The 14,702-nt window shown below is 44.1% G+C and overlaps 1 protein-coding gene across 10 annotated transcripts in view; it reads left to right on the top strand.

Annotated features, from left to right (window-relative positions):
- The window catches only part of LOC129697863 (CRACD-like protein), a 178,529-nt gene that overhangs the window by 147,728 nt on the left and 16,099 nt on the right, over window positions 1–14,702 (top strand). For 7 of the 10 annotated variants that reach the window (XM_055636553.1, XM_055636555.1, XM_055636554.1 and 4 more), the window contains one exon: window positions 12,903–12,953. The exons of 2 other annotated variants lie outside the window; for them this stretch is intronic. In XM_055636553.1, the coding sequence (XP_055492528.1) occupies window positions 12,903–12,953 (51 nt within the window). The remainder of the gene's footprint in view (window positions 1–12,902; window positions 12,954–14,702) is intronic. One more of the 10 variants, XM_055636547.1, reaches the window with a different exon arrangement.

Raw genomic sequence — 14,702 nt, 5'->3', positions numbered from 1 at the left:
TAAAGAAGTTCCCCCTCATATTACCCTTAAACTTCTGTCCCTTAATTCTGAAGTCATGTCCTCTTGTTTGAATCTTCCCTATTCTCAAAGGGAAAAGCTTGTCCACATCAACTCTGTCTATCCCTCTCATCATTTTAAAGACCTCTATCAGGTCCCCCCTTAACCTTCTGCGCTCCAGAGAATAAAGACCTAACTTATTCAACCTATCTCTGTAACTTAGTTGTTGAAACCCAGGCAACATTCTAGTAAATCTCCTCTGTACTGTGAGATTATATGAATGAGATTAACAAAGAGGCCTTTATCCAAAGGTCATTTGGAACTCTGCAATGTAGGGCGATGTAGGTGTGCAGTGGTAGAGTTGCTGCCTTATGCCCCTGCCCCACTCAGGAAACCTGAACGGAAACCTCGGGAGACTTTGCACCCCACCCAAGGTTTCCATGCGGTTCCCGGAGGTTGCAGGTGGTTGCAGGTAGTGGAAGTAGGTAGGGAGACTGACAAAAACCTCCGGGAACCGCACGGAAACCTTGGGTGGGGGTGCAAAGTCTCCAGAGGTTTCCGTTCAGGTTTCCTAAGTGGGACAGGGGCATTACAGCACCAGAGCCCCCGGTTTCAATCCTCACTATGGGTGATATTTGTACCTTCTCCCTGTGACAACGTGGGTTTTCTCTGGGTGCTCCAATTTCTTCCCACACTCCAAAGACGTACGCGTTTGTAGGTTAAATGGCTTAGGTAAAATTGTAAATTGCTTCCAGTGTGTAGGATAGTGCTCGTGTACAAGTTTGGCGCAGACTTGATGGGTCGAAGGGTCTGTATCCGTGCTGTATCTCTTAAATCTAAAGGCCAATTTTCTCATTTCCATTCTGAGCTAATCCCAGTTTCCCACTCCCAATTGACCCAATCCCAAATTGCCTAAACTCCAATATTTTTCCTGTATCATTTATTTCGAATGTTCGAACAATTTGTAGTTCATCCCAAACTGTTGTAAAGCATTCTACACTCCAATAACACCTACAGGGAAAAAAGCATTTTCAATGCTGGTTCTCATTGTGGGATTACATACATTGATTTGCTTTCTGTTGTCAATGATTTATGTTCCCGTTGCTTTAATACCTTTAATACATCCACCAAGTCTGGGCCAAGGTGGTCTTGTTGATTTAGACTTCCATAGCAACCACTCAAAAAGAAGATTAAATTGAGAGTTAGTCTGGATTACACTTTGCCGTCATGCTGCCCAGCATTATTTATGTTCATTGTCTTTCTTTTCATTCAAATATTCCAAGACACTGTCGTTTTCTCCCAATACCAAAAAATACTTGAAATTAAAATTGTTTTTGAAGTGATAAATGGATAGGAAAGGTTGAGAGGGATATGGTTCAAATGCAGGCAAATGGGACAAATTTAGTTGGGGTGACTTAATTGGACGAGTTAGGCCGAAAGGCTTGTTTCTGTTCTGTGTGACTCTATGGTGTCATTTATGAATCCGTTTATCATCTTGGACGCGGTTTATTACTTCAGTAAGATCACGCGTATCCTGAATATAGCATTAGTCAAACTTCATGTGATGGAAATTGTATGTTGCAAGAAAACATGAACTAAGGCCTTCATTTGGAGCAACCCGGTGCGTAAGGTATCGCAAACATATATAGTGTGAAGTGCAAGCCTTTTATATGGTTGTGTACATTAACGCATTGTAACTTTGTGAGTTGTTCATAACCAGCGATATATCCATTCCACTTAAGGTGCTGGTTATTGGGGGTGAACAAACTTGGGGAGAACTGAGAATTGCCAGAATGCACCATTTTGAATGTCCATCTTCCATTTTATTGAATTGCATGGTGTGGCTGAGGTGGACATCTATAGAGGGGGTTGGCATGAGTCAAGGGTGGACTGCACTAAAATAAACAGACCTTAAACCCTAAGAAATTGGTCAATTATTGTGTCCTCCTAAACTGTATCTCCAGCAGTGATGGAGACCAAGCAGGCCCATCACTGCTGGAACTTCCTTTGTTTGGAGCAGACCAAACCATGACCCACGCTGTACAGATCCACCACCAATTTTCCGGCAACTGGTGCTCTGGCACCTCCTTTAACCCGGACGAAATTACGAGAGCCCACTTGAAATCCCACCCAGAAGCCCCCCTGAAAATGTGGCACCTAGGCCGGGTGAGCAGGTCAATCTCGACCTCATTGGAACTTCCGTGGCCGACCGCTGGGTCATATTTGCCCCCCTGCGGCCTGGACACTGGAACTCCGGCACAGCCAGAGCCCGCAGAACCGTTCCCATTGCTGTTTTCTGAGGTCGATTTTGAAAGGCCAGTATCTCGGCCCCTCTACTGTTCCAGTAATGTTCGACTCCTCGTGGATGCTGTGACTCCTCTTAGAAGCAAAAGGGATAATCCAGAAAGGCCCAGGAACCAAGGGTGCCGGAAAGTAGGTGGTAGTCCTGTATTTAAACTGTGAGGCTGTATCTAGTGTTACAGCAGCTTACCAAACATATGTTGAATGATGATCACAAAAAAAATGCAGTAAAATGGATCTCCAGAAAATAGCTCTTTATTAGTTCCGATTCCTCCTTAAGAGAGAAAAATAAGATTAAGCAGTAAGGCTATTAGGATTGGTTAATACCGCAAGTCCCAAACAATACCATTATTCATTTTATTATTTGTACAGTGAAGTGGCTAAGGACAGTTTTTGTGGTGCATGATTGGATTTATTTTGCTTAATGACCAATATTCAGACTAATACTCACAGACTATTAAATGCAGCAAAATAGGTTCAGATCAGGAGCAAAACACAAAGTCGTGTTCACGATTTATTAACGTATGTACAAATGAGTTTGACATTGCGATTGCTGGCGTCAAAGACTATGAGGAAGGCAGTCAAAGTATACAGCGGGATATAAATCTTCAGAAATGGGCAGAGAAATGGCAGGTGGCATTTAATCTGAGCAAGTGTAAGGTGTTACACTTTGGGAGGTCAAATGTAATAGGGAAAATTAATGGCATGAGCCTCAACAGCATTGTTGTACAGAGGTGGGATCCTTAAGGGCCCCTCCCACTTTGGCGACCTAATCCGCGAGTTCTGGCGAGTTTGCCCTCGACTCATACTCGCAGCATGGTCGACACAGGTCGTAGGAAGTCTTCGTAACTCTCTTTCAAGCTCGAGAGTGGTCTCCGCGTACTCGAGGCCTCAGCTAGGTCGCGGAGCTTTTCTCAATATGATAAAAAAATGCCTGCAAGTAAAAAAAGGTCACCATGGAAAAAAATCGATGCTTTTTTTACTCGTAGCTTTAGTCGGAGTAGGTCAGCATGTTAGTCGTAGGTAATCAAGGGTAGTCGAAGGTAGTCGTAGATAGTCTTCATCATAGTCGAAGGGAGGTCGAAGGAGATCGAAGCAGGTCATATTCACTCTCCACTATTCGGTGTCCAATTTTCCTGAAGTTAGTCGTAGCTAGTCAAAGCTGATCTTCAACATGTCATTTTTTCAAACTCTTCTAAACTCACCAGTTAGGTCGCCCAAGTGGGACAGCCCCTTAACTCCCTGAAAGTGGCAACACACATGGATAGAGTGGTAAAAGGGCATATGGTATGGTTGCCTTCATTGGTCAGGGCATTGAGTATAAGTGTCAGGAATTCATGATGCAGCTTCATAGGACTTTATAGGATTGATTAGGACACATTTGGAGTAATGCATGCAATTTTGGTCCCCTCAGTACAAGAAGGATGTGGAGGCTTTGGAAAGGGTGAAAAGGAGGTTTACCAGAATGATGCTTGGATTAGGGGCCATTAGCTACAGGTTGTGGTTTGACAGACTTGGATTGTTTTCGCTGGAATACTAGAGATTGCAGGGAGACCTGACAGAAGTATAAACAATTATGAGGCATATTTAGAGTGGACAAAAATAACCTATTTCTCAGATGGAAATATCTAATACTAGAAACATAGAAACATAGAAAATAGGTGCAGGAGTAGGCCATTCGGCCCTTTGAGCCTGCACCACCATTCAATATGATCATGCCTGATCATCCAACTCAGTATCCTGTACCTGCCTTCTCTCCATACCCCCTGATACCTTTAGCCACAAGGGCCACATCTAACTCCCTCTTAAATATAGCCAATGTACTGGCCTCAACTACCTTCTGTGGCAGAGAATTCCAGAGATTCACCACTCTCCGTGTGAAAAAAAGTTTTTCTCATCTCGGTCCTAAAAGATTTCCCCCTTATCCTTAAACTGTGACCCCTTGTTCTGGACTTCCCCAACATCGGGAACAATCTTCCTGCGTCTAGCCTGTCCAACCCTTTAAGAATTTTGTAAGTTTCTATAAGATCCACCCTCAATCTTCTAAATTCTAGCGAGTACAAGCCGAGTCTATCCAGTCTTTCTTCATATGAAAGTCCTGACATCCCAGGAATCAGTTTGGTGAACCATCTCTGTACTCCATCTATGGCAATAATGTCTTTCCTCAGATTAGGAGATAAAAACTGTACGCAATACTCCAGGTGTGGTCTCACCAAGACCCTGTACTAGAGGGCATAGCTTTAAGGTAAGAGGTGCAAAGTTTAAAGGGGATGTGCAAGGCCAAATTATTTTTGCACATAGGTTTGTGAGTGCATGGAACACGCTGCCAGGGGTGGTGGTGGAGGTGGATATGATATTGGCATTTATGGGACTTTTGGATAGGTATGTAGATATGCAGAGAATGGAGGGATATTGTTTATGTGGAGGCAGATAAGAGTGGGTCCTGTCATGATGCTCGGCACAGACATTGTGGGCCAAAGGGCCTGTTCCTGTTCTGTACAGTTCTATGTTCTTTGGTAGAGGAACTCAGTAGTTCAGGCAATATATTTGATGGGAATGAACAGGCGATGTTTCTGTTCAGAATGTTTTTTCAGATTGATTGATTAGGAGGAAGATAGTTGGAGAAGAGAGGTGGAAATGGGACAAAGCCAGTCAAGTGATAGGTGGATGCAGGTGAGGGTGGTGGGGTGTTTGGTCGATGAGTGGACACTAAATCAAGGAAAGATGTTTCCATGGGCAGATAGTGGTGCATTTCAGGCACCTACCAACCTCTATGTAAAAAACAAACATGCTCCACACGTCTCCTTTAAACTTTGCCCCTCTCATCTTAAAGGTATAGAAACATAGAACATAGGTGCAGGAGTAGGCTATTCGGCCAATCATCCAACTCAGTATCCCGTACCTGCCTTCTCTCCATACCCCCTGATCCCTTTAGCCACAAGGGCCACATCTAACTCCCTCTTAAATATAGCCAATGAACTGGCCTCAACAACCTTCTGTGGCAGAGAGTTCCAGAGATTCACCACTCTCTGTGTGAAAAATGTTTATCTCATCTCGGTCCTAAAGGATTTCCCCTCTATCCTTAAACTGTGACCCCTTGTCCTGGACTTCCCCAACATCGGGAACAATCTTCCTGCATCTAGCCTGTCCAACCCCTTAAGAATTTTGTAAGTTTCCATGTCCAACCCCTTAAGAATGTTGTACGTTTCTATAAGATCCCCCCTCAATCTCCTAAATTCTAGCGAGTACAAGCCGAGTCTATCCAGTCTTTCCTCATATGAAAGTCCTGACATCCCAGGAATCTAGTCTCTAGCCCATGACATTCCTACCATAGGAACAAGATTCTGTCTACCCTTCGATCCATGGATTTAAGCCCTTCGTGGCATTGGAGCTTTTGCAAAGTAATGACCACATCGCTCATTGTTGGATCAGCTCTCTTTCTTGCTTTTGGCAGTTTCAAGTGAGAAATCGCGAAGCTTTCTTCGATTAAGTATTATTATGGTTTGTAAATCCTGCAAATTCAAATGAAAGTAAACACTGTCAACAGATGGCCAAAATGATTCATAGAACCTAGAGCATGCTAATACTTGGCAGCTAGTTTTCAGATCTTGGGATGACTGATTATCAACCCATTTCTCACCTCTAAACTGCAACACTGCTGCCCCTTGGGGTGAAAACCCTCATAAATGCAATTTTCAGCTCAGCTTTTTGAATTGGCCACACAGTGTGTCTTTGGTAGACAGCAGGTGACGGCACGCAAATGCAAATTGTCATCCAACGCTTTTAGCTGTGATAATCAGTCTAGTTCAAACTGCACACCAGCTGGAATGAATGACTGGGGGAGCACAGCAGGTGTGTCGTATGATTCCTTCTGGGAGCCAGATCAGCAAATCATTGCAACTTGATGAGGGTTCAAAAATCATTTGTAATCTAAATGACTCTGGACGGAGCATACTTTGAACTAATTTTAACTCCCTCCATAACGATTCACCTAAAAAAACAATATGTTAATCATGCACTTTCCTTATCTAAATAGGCTAGAGTACTTTGCCTTTCGCTTCAAAGCTAATGCCCCATGCCATCAAAGTCACCACCCGTGCATCCATAACTGGATCCCTCAGAGAGATGCACGATGTTGTTACCAATCGTGAATCCACAAGCTTTATTTCATTCACTTCAGACCATGGGTTGCAACGGAAATGAGGAAATGAACAGCAAGATGAAAGAGTAAAAATGATAAGAGGAATGGAGAAAGAGGTAATAATGAAAGATTTATAGCTTACTACAGTACATTGCACATGACAATGTGGTCTGTGACCCGCTGGAACCAATCTAGTCAACAGAGATGAGCGATAGAAGCTGGCAGCTTCCTGGGCTATGTGGCTTGGGTCCACGATGGCCATTTGCCAACTATCGGCAATACCTTTTCATGCTGAGCGAAAATGATCTTCACCATAGAAACGGGAACAATAGCTTGAACTGAATTTAACACTCATCATTGACTGAGTACCTCATAGTGCACGAGCACAGCTTTGTGATCTCCTTCTGAATGGTGTTTTCCAAATTAGGATCACAATTGCTTAATGCGAGGGGATCGCTGTTGCAATCTATGATCGTAAATTCTGCACTAATGACAGTACGGATGTAACTGCACTTTCTCCTTAAACAGTTGTTGACACTCTTCGCCCAACTATTAATATTTACGAGATGAGATCATTGCGGAGATTGACAGATGTTTGATTAGTACGGGTGTCAGGGGTTGTGGGGTCAAGGCAGGAGAATGGAATTGATCGGGAAAGATAGGTCAGCCGTGATTGAATGGCGGAGTAGACTTCATGGGCCGAATGGCATTCTCATAAGGTCATAAGTGATCGGAGCAGAATTAGGCCATTCGGCCCATCAAGTTGGACATCCGGTGGCGCTGTTGCTAGCTGCCTCCGCCCACGGTCTGGCTCTCTTTTTATATTTTGTTATGTTTAGAGTGTTTTTTGTTGTTGTTTTTTTAGGGTTTTTTTCGGTATTTTATGTGGGGGGGAATCGGGTAGGGTAAGGGGGAAACCGTCCTTCAGTCGCTTCCTGTGGAGGATGCGGCTATTATCCGAGTCGCGTCCTCGCCCCCCCCCCCCCCCCTCGCGACCTACCAACTGGACTGGTGCGGCCTTTCCTGCCGGGACCGGACCAGAGCATTAGCACTGGAAACATCGTGTAGCGGGCGACGCCTTCCTGGGATTGCCACTTTGAGCTCCGGAGTGCTGGGCCGCTGCTCCAACATCGCGGAGTCCTGGGACCCTTTGCTGGGGGTCGCCAGTGCCAATCTCCACCCAACGCGGCCTGTGGACATCGGGAGCCGCGGACTCCGGTGGAAGGTGGCCGAAGAGAGGTTCCCGACGAGAAGGCCTGAACATCGGGCCGCCCGTAGCGGCGACTACGGGGTGCTCGGGAGACCACGAACACGGGTGAACATTGGGGAATATCAGCGAGGAGGTTGTCTGGACTCTGATTCCTTCCCTCACAGTGGGGAACTTTGGTGCTGCTGTGGGGATGTTTGTGTTGTGGACTACTGTGTACGGTGTTTTTATTTACTTAATTTTTTTTGTACGACTGTAAGGGAAAAAGAATGTTGTTGCCTCTTCATTGAAGACAATGACAATAAATCAAACCAAATCAATCACGGGTGATCTATCTCTCCCTCCTAACCCTATTCTCCTGCCTTCACCCCATCACCCCTGACATGGGGTTATGAGGAAAAGTTCTGATCCTAAAATTTACGAACTCTTTTCCTGGGATTATTTGTCTCAATTTTATTTTGTGTTTTTTCTTGCTCATTAGTGTATTTACATAGTTACATTTTATTAACAAACGGGATAGCAGCAATGTGATTTTTGTAGATTCAAGGGAGCAGATCCAAAGCAAAATACTGCAGATAGAGTCATGGAGCACGGAAACAGGCCCTTCTGCCCATCCTGTCGATGATGCCCCATCCTGTAAACTCATTCCTACCCTATATTCCTCTAAACCTTTCCTGCCCATGTATTTGCCCAAAGGTTCCCGACCCGAAGCGTCACCTATTCCGTTTCTCCTGAGATGCTATCTGACCCGCTGAGTTATTCAGCTTTTTGTGTCAATCTTTAAACCAGCATCTGCAGTTCCTTCCTCCACAAATGTAGGTATGTTACAAAACCTACCTGAATCGTCATTAGGAATCTGCTCTCAGCCATGTCGGCGATTTTGGCGCTGTTTGGAGGGGGCGGGTTTAAAACGCGATTTTTACTAGGCTGTACTAATCGCACATGTTCAGCCTAGTAAATCATTAACGAAAAATCGCTGCAAGACCCGGTCGCAAAAGGTATTATTAGTTTTATAGGCCTCGATAATATAGTTCTAATAGTTTTAAAATTACTGTCTGATTCCGCAACATCTCGCAGCCCCAGGGTTTTATAGAGCAAACAATTAAAGGTATGTACCTTATTTTTACATTAAATGGGGCATATATATAACCCTGAATATCAAGTTATCTATAGCGAGTAGCTCATTTTGGGCTTTTTATATCCCGCAGTATTTTTCTCGGCATTTGAGGGCACTAATCCAGCGCTATGTCAACGTTCTAAACCAGCGCTTTCCACATGAACCCACTAGAAAGCCGATTTTAATGGGCATTTATTTACAGCAATTGAACACTAAATTCCTTCCATTTGGCCTATAAATTAATGTAAATTAGATATAAAAATCATGTTATATTGTGAATTATTTGTGAATAATCTTTGGACACTTAGGCTATTTAAAAATGTTAATCTTTCCTTAAGAAATGGGCGTTTGACTATCCAAGATCACAGCTTTTTTGTAATGTCCATTGAAAATCAATAGGGAACAAGATGCTAATTTCCGAGTATGAAAATGGTCATAACTTTTTTAATACTTGAGATATGAAAGTGAATTTGGTGTCAAATTAAACTTATTGTTATGCTTTATCTGATGGGATAAATTGCAGACTTGATTTTTTAAATCTCAAAATTTTGTAACATTGCTAACAAATGTCTTTTAAAAGTTGATATTGTACCTTTGTTACTTTACCTGGCAGCTAATTCCATGTACACACTACAGGGTGGAAACAGGCCCTTTGGCCCAACTTGCCCACTCAAACCAGCTTGACTATCTATGCTAGTCCAACCTGCCTGCGATTGACCCATGACCCTCTAAACCTATCCTATCTAGATACCTGTCCAAATGTCTCTTTAACATTATGATAGTACTTACCTCACCTATCTCCTCCAGTATGCTTTGCTGATTTAAAAAAAAGTTAGTCTGACATTCCACTTGTATCTTTTACCCCAAAATTTGTATTCCAATTTTGATTACTTATTAGCGAGCACATCTTCTCTCTGCATTATGTGCCATCTAAACTATGCACCATCCAATCTACATTTTCACTTTATTTGATCATCCCATGAAATTGGAATGCATAATGGATATGCAGAGAATGGAGGGATATGGATCAGGTGCGGGCTGAGGATATTGGTTTACCTTGTGGACTGAACAGCCTGCTCCTGTGGTGTTCATAGTTCTCTGTAGGCTAGGATGGAACTGTAGTGATGAGAAGGTGCTGAATTTTGCGGTGTCTTTCAGATGAGACTTTAAACAGGCACCGCTTTAGTGGTCTGAGAAACGATTACTGGAGTTTTCAACAAATCTTTATTCACAAGTTCGTTTGCCAGTATACAGGTTCTTCAGACACGCCTGCCCGCAATGGTGGTCAGCGCTGAACTAACGCGCGCAAGTGAAAACAGCGCGAAACAAGCGGCCCCTCCCGAGTCACGTGACCGCGGCTTCCGAACGCCGGGTTTGATCTCTGCGTGCGCCAGCAGGCGCCGCTACACCGCAGTTTTTATGGCGGAGATGAAGAACGTTATTCTGAGAAAGAGCATATGCAATGTTCACGATGCATTGACCAGCATTTATTCCCTCAAACAGTATTATCTGCTTAAATGTTATCTCCAAATGTCTTTTAAATATTGGCGTTGGTATTAAATATCGGTGTGGGCAAGTTGGGCCGAAGGGGCCTATTTCCGCACTGTATGACTGTAAGACTCAATGCTTACAACAATTCTCATGTTGCTAGTTTGTGGAACCTTGCTGAACACAAAAATATCTCCTGCAATTCCTACACAACGGCAGTGACTACAATCCAGATGAGTCCTTGAAACGGCAGCTTTGAACCACCTACACAAAAAACAAAGCTTGAAAAGGGAGAGAGAGAGAGAGAGAGAGAGAAGACTGTTCTTAGGAGAAATGGACACACTTTGTAACAACCACATTTACTATAATCTGCCTGTTGTCAACATGTGTTACCCAAGTGCTTGCAGATATAAATACTTGCCACTTTGCCATTTTAATCAATGAAAGCACAACACCCATAATGTGTTTAAGAAGGAACTGCAGATGCTGGAAAATCGAAGGTACACAAAAATGCTGGAGAAACTCAGCGGGTGCAGCAGCATCTATGGAGCGAAGGAAATGGGAAACGTTTCGGGCCGAAATCCTTCTTCAGTCTGAAGAAGAGTTTTGGCCCGAAATGATGCCTATTTCCTTCGCTCCAGAGATGCTGCTGCACACCCATAATGTGTGTGTACTTTAATAAAGAAAAGGAGAGACATGTAATTATAGAGCAGCTCTTTTGGAATTGGCATGCCGAGCTTTTGAAGTGATCATAGATGGCTGATTTTACCTCAATTTTATCTTCTGCTGTTCATTGGATTTTGGATCAATTTATCTAGTTTATCTCAGGGTTATGGGTGCAGTGATTGAATTGAAAATCTACTCCTTTATATGGTTCCTGTGAACTGCTGTTAAGATCAGATTAGTTCTTCTCACCCATGTGATTCTATGAGCCAAGCGACAAAAATGTGGTCTTATTTACTGTATTCCATTAGAACAGGTATGTAGGACTTGTTGTCAAGTATTGAGTGGCCAGGAGAAGTGGTTGGGGCAGGTACAATGACAATATTTAAAAGACACTAGACCAAGTGGGACCCGTTGGGCCCCGTCCCCCAATGCGTGGGGGGAGGCTCGATGTCACACGGGAGGGCTGGTCCCCGAACGTGGCGTCGGCGCTCACCCCGAAGACAGGTGCCCTCCGGAGCCAATCACCCCCATCACCCGTTTGCCCAATGCAATATTCCACCACTCACCCATAGCCCCCAGCGCGGCTATTTCCCCTCATCTCCCAACACTCCCTCCCACCTCCTCTTCACTCTCCCTCTTTTCTCCCCTCACCTCCTCCCCTCCCTCCTGCACCTCTCCCTCCCTCCACTTTCCCCTACCCTCAGTCACTCCTTCCCACCCTCCATAACCTCTCTCCCCTGCCTACCCCCCTGACCCGTTGGGCCACAATATTCCCCAACTCAACCCATTTCCCCAACTCAACTCGTTTCCACCACTCACCCGTTCTCCCAACGCAACCGGTTCCCCTGACGCAATCAATCCTTCCCACCTGGGGGGAGGAGGGGGGGAAATTGGCATTTCCCGCAGCCAATGAATATTCTCAAATGCAGTCAAATAGACTGGTCTAGATGGGCATCTTGGTTAGCATCAACGAGTTGGGCCGAAGGGCCTGTTTCTGTGCTGTATGAGCCCCTTTGAGCTTGCATGAAACACTATTCATTTAACACAGTAGATTTCATCAGGTTACAACAGTTTTTCCTGGAGCAGATCACCGTTTCCTTTCATGGCATTCCTGGGATTGAGCGTGTTGGGGGAGAGAGGGGACGGGACGGGGAGAGTGTTGTAATCCAGGAGCTGTGACGTTAGGTAAGGAGTGGATTTCATTACTTCCAGCTTTGTTAAGATGACAAGCACGGATGCATTGAAGGTGAAGCCAGGGAAGGGAGAAAGGATTGGAAGGAAATGTGACATTTTGCAATGGTCATTGTTAGGAGAGAGACTTGTTAAGAAATCCAGATTGCAACGTCTGAGCAGAATAGCCTGCCTCAGACCTGGAACTCCTTTATATTTGTACAGCATTCTTTCTTACAGCAAAAAACTGCTGGAGGAACTCAGTGGGACAAGCACCACCCGAGTTCCTCCAGCAGTCCGTTTGTGCTTAAGATTCCAGCATCTGTAGTATTTTATGTTTAGTTTAGTTACAGCATGGAAACGGGCCCTTTGACCCACCACCGACCAGCAATCCCCGTGAACTAACCGCTATCCTACACACTAAGGACAATTTATAATTTTACCAAGCTAATTAACCTACAAACCAATACGTCTTCGGAGTGTGGAAGGAAACCGGAGCACCTGGAGAAAACGCACGCAGGTCATGGGTAGAATGTGCAAACTCCACACAGACAGCACCCGCGGTAGGATCGAACCCTGGTCTCTAGCGCTGTAAGGCAGCAACTCTACCACTGCCCCACCATGCTGCCCTTGCCTCTCCTTGTAGGTGTATTAAGCAGAGCATCCAGAGTAACCATATTGCCTACTAGTCAGTAAAAACGACTGTGTCTTGTGTGCATTTGCATTCAGTTGATGAGGTTCACTAAATGAGTATCAATTATAACATTGCCATTATTTGAATTATTCATTGGGTAAACTGATTTCCTTTCTTCCAGAGAAATCTGTTGAAGTCTTGCAAGATGGATCTTGTGAAGAAGGTAGTAATGGTGGGAATGTTAACTCCTTTTTTAGTTCATTTCTGATCAGATTTACAATTAATTTATTTTGGGAATGTTGAAATAAAACGATGTTATAATCAAAAATCACAAATGAAAATGTGCAAAATTACACCACTTTGGAGTAAATCACCGTATAATTTTTTTGTGCTAACCATTTCTTACAATGACGCATGTTTCTGCATATGTGAGTTCCTGCACACCACTTTGTTACTGTAATCTGTTCTGGCCTCTTCGCACCTCCAATTCCTCTCCCCCCCCCGCCCCCACCCACCCATCTCTATCTTTCAGTCTGAAGAAGGGTTCTGACCCAAAATGTCACCTATTCCTTTTTTCCAGAGATGCTGCCTGACTCAGAGTTAGTTACTCCAGCATGTTATGTCTGCCTTCGTCTTAACCAGTATCTGCGCGTCTTTCCTGCACTATTCCACAAGTCAAGTCAAGTCAAGTTTATTTGTCACATACACATACGAGATGCGCAGTGAAATGAAAGTGGCAATGCTCGCGGAACAACAAAACAACCAAACAAATTATAAACACAATCATAACACACATATTATTTTACATAATAAATAATAGAAGGAAAAACGTTCTGTACAGTTAGTCCCTGGTGAGAAAGGCGTTTACAGTCCGAATTGCCTCTGGGAAGAAACTCCTTCTCAACCTCTCCGTTCTCACTGCATGGCAACGGAGACGTTTGCCTGACCGTAGCGGCTGGACTTATGTCTGACTTATTATTATTGCAAAGCAATGTCAGGAAAATAGATACCATTAATTGGTATTGAGGGAGAGAAATTTAGCAATCAGTGATAATGATTATTGCGCCCAAATTGAACAAATCCTTCAGGGAGATGAGATTAGACATGACACAAGTTGTTTCCGTAATACAGGAAGGTGATTGTGAAGTGAGATTCTCTGTGAAGTGAGATCATACAGTTTGCAGCCGCTCCGCTGACTGATGAGCTCGCAACAAAAGCTTTTCACTGTACCTCGGTACAGGTGACGGTAAACTAGACTAAATATTCAAAAGCTGCTCCACGCAAACTGAACGCAAAGCTGTCAACCAAATATCACAACTTAGAAGGAAAACAGCGAGTTAAATTCAGGAAGTTCGTAAGATCATGTGACAGGAGCAGATTTAGGCCATTCCGCCCATCAAGTCTCCTCCGCTATTCAATCATGGCTGATCTATCCCACCTTCCTAACCCCATTTTTCCCCGTAACCTCGGACGCCCTAGAAAAGTTGCAAGAGAAGTCGCAGTGTTCTCATGTGGAAACAAGGCAGTAACATTGCTGGCATTACAATGACATGTGTTTTTAGAAGGATGAGGGGATATCTTACAGAAACATATAAAATTATAAAAGGACTGGACAAGTTAGATGCAGGAAAAATGTTCCCAATGTTGGGCGAGTCCAGAACCAGGGGCCACAGTTAGGGAGGTCATTTAAGATTGAGGTGAGAAAAAACTTTTTCACCCATTGAGTTGTGAATGTATGGAACTCCCCGCCACAGAGGGCAGTGGAGGCCAAGTCACTGGATGGATTTAAGAGAGAGTTAGAAAGAGCTCTAGGGGATAGTGGAGTCAAGGGATATGGGGAGAAGGCAGGCACGGGTTATTGATAGGGGACGATCAGCCATGATCACAATTAATGACGGTGCTGCCTCGAAGGGCCGAATGGCCTCCTCCTGCACCTATTTTCTATTTTCTATATTACACCGCTGATTATTTGGGATCAGGC

Source organism: Leucoraja erinacea, chromosome 6, assembly GCF_028641065.1.
Source record: "Leucoraja erinacea ecotype New England chromosome 6, Leri_hhj_1, whole genome shotgun sequence".
Taxonomy (NCBI): Eukaryota; Metazoa; Chordata; class Chondrichthyes; order Rajiformes; family Rajidae; genus Leucoraja; species Leucoraja erinaceus.
Note: the sequence above shows the minus strand (reverse complement) of the source record. Positions and strands in the feature narration are given on the sequence as shown.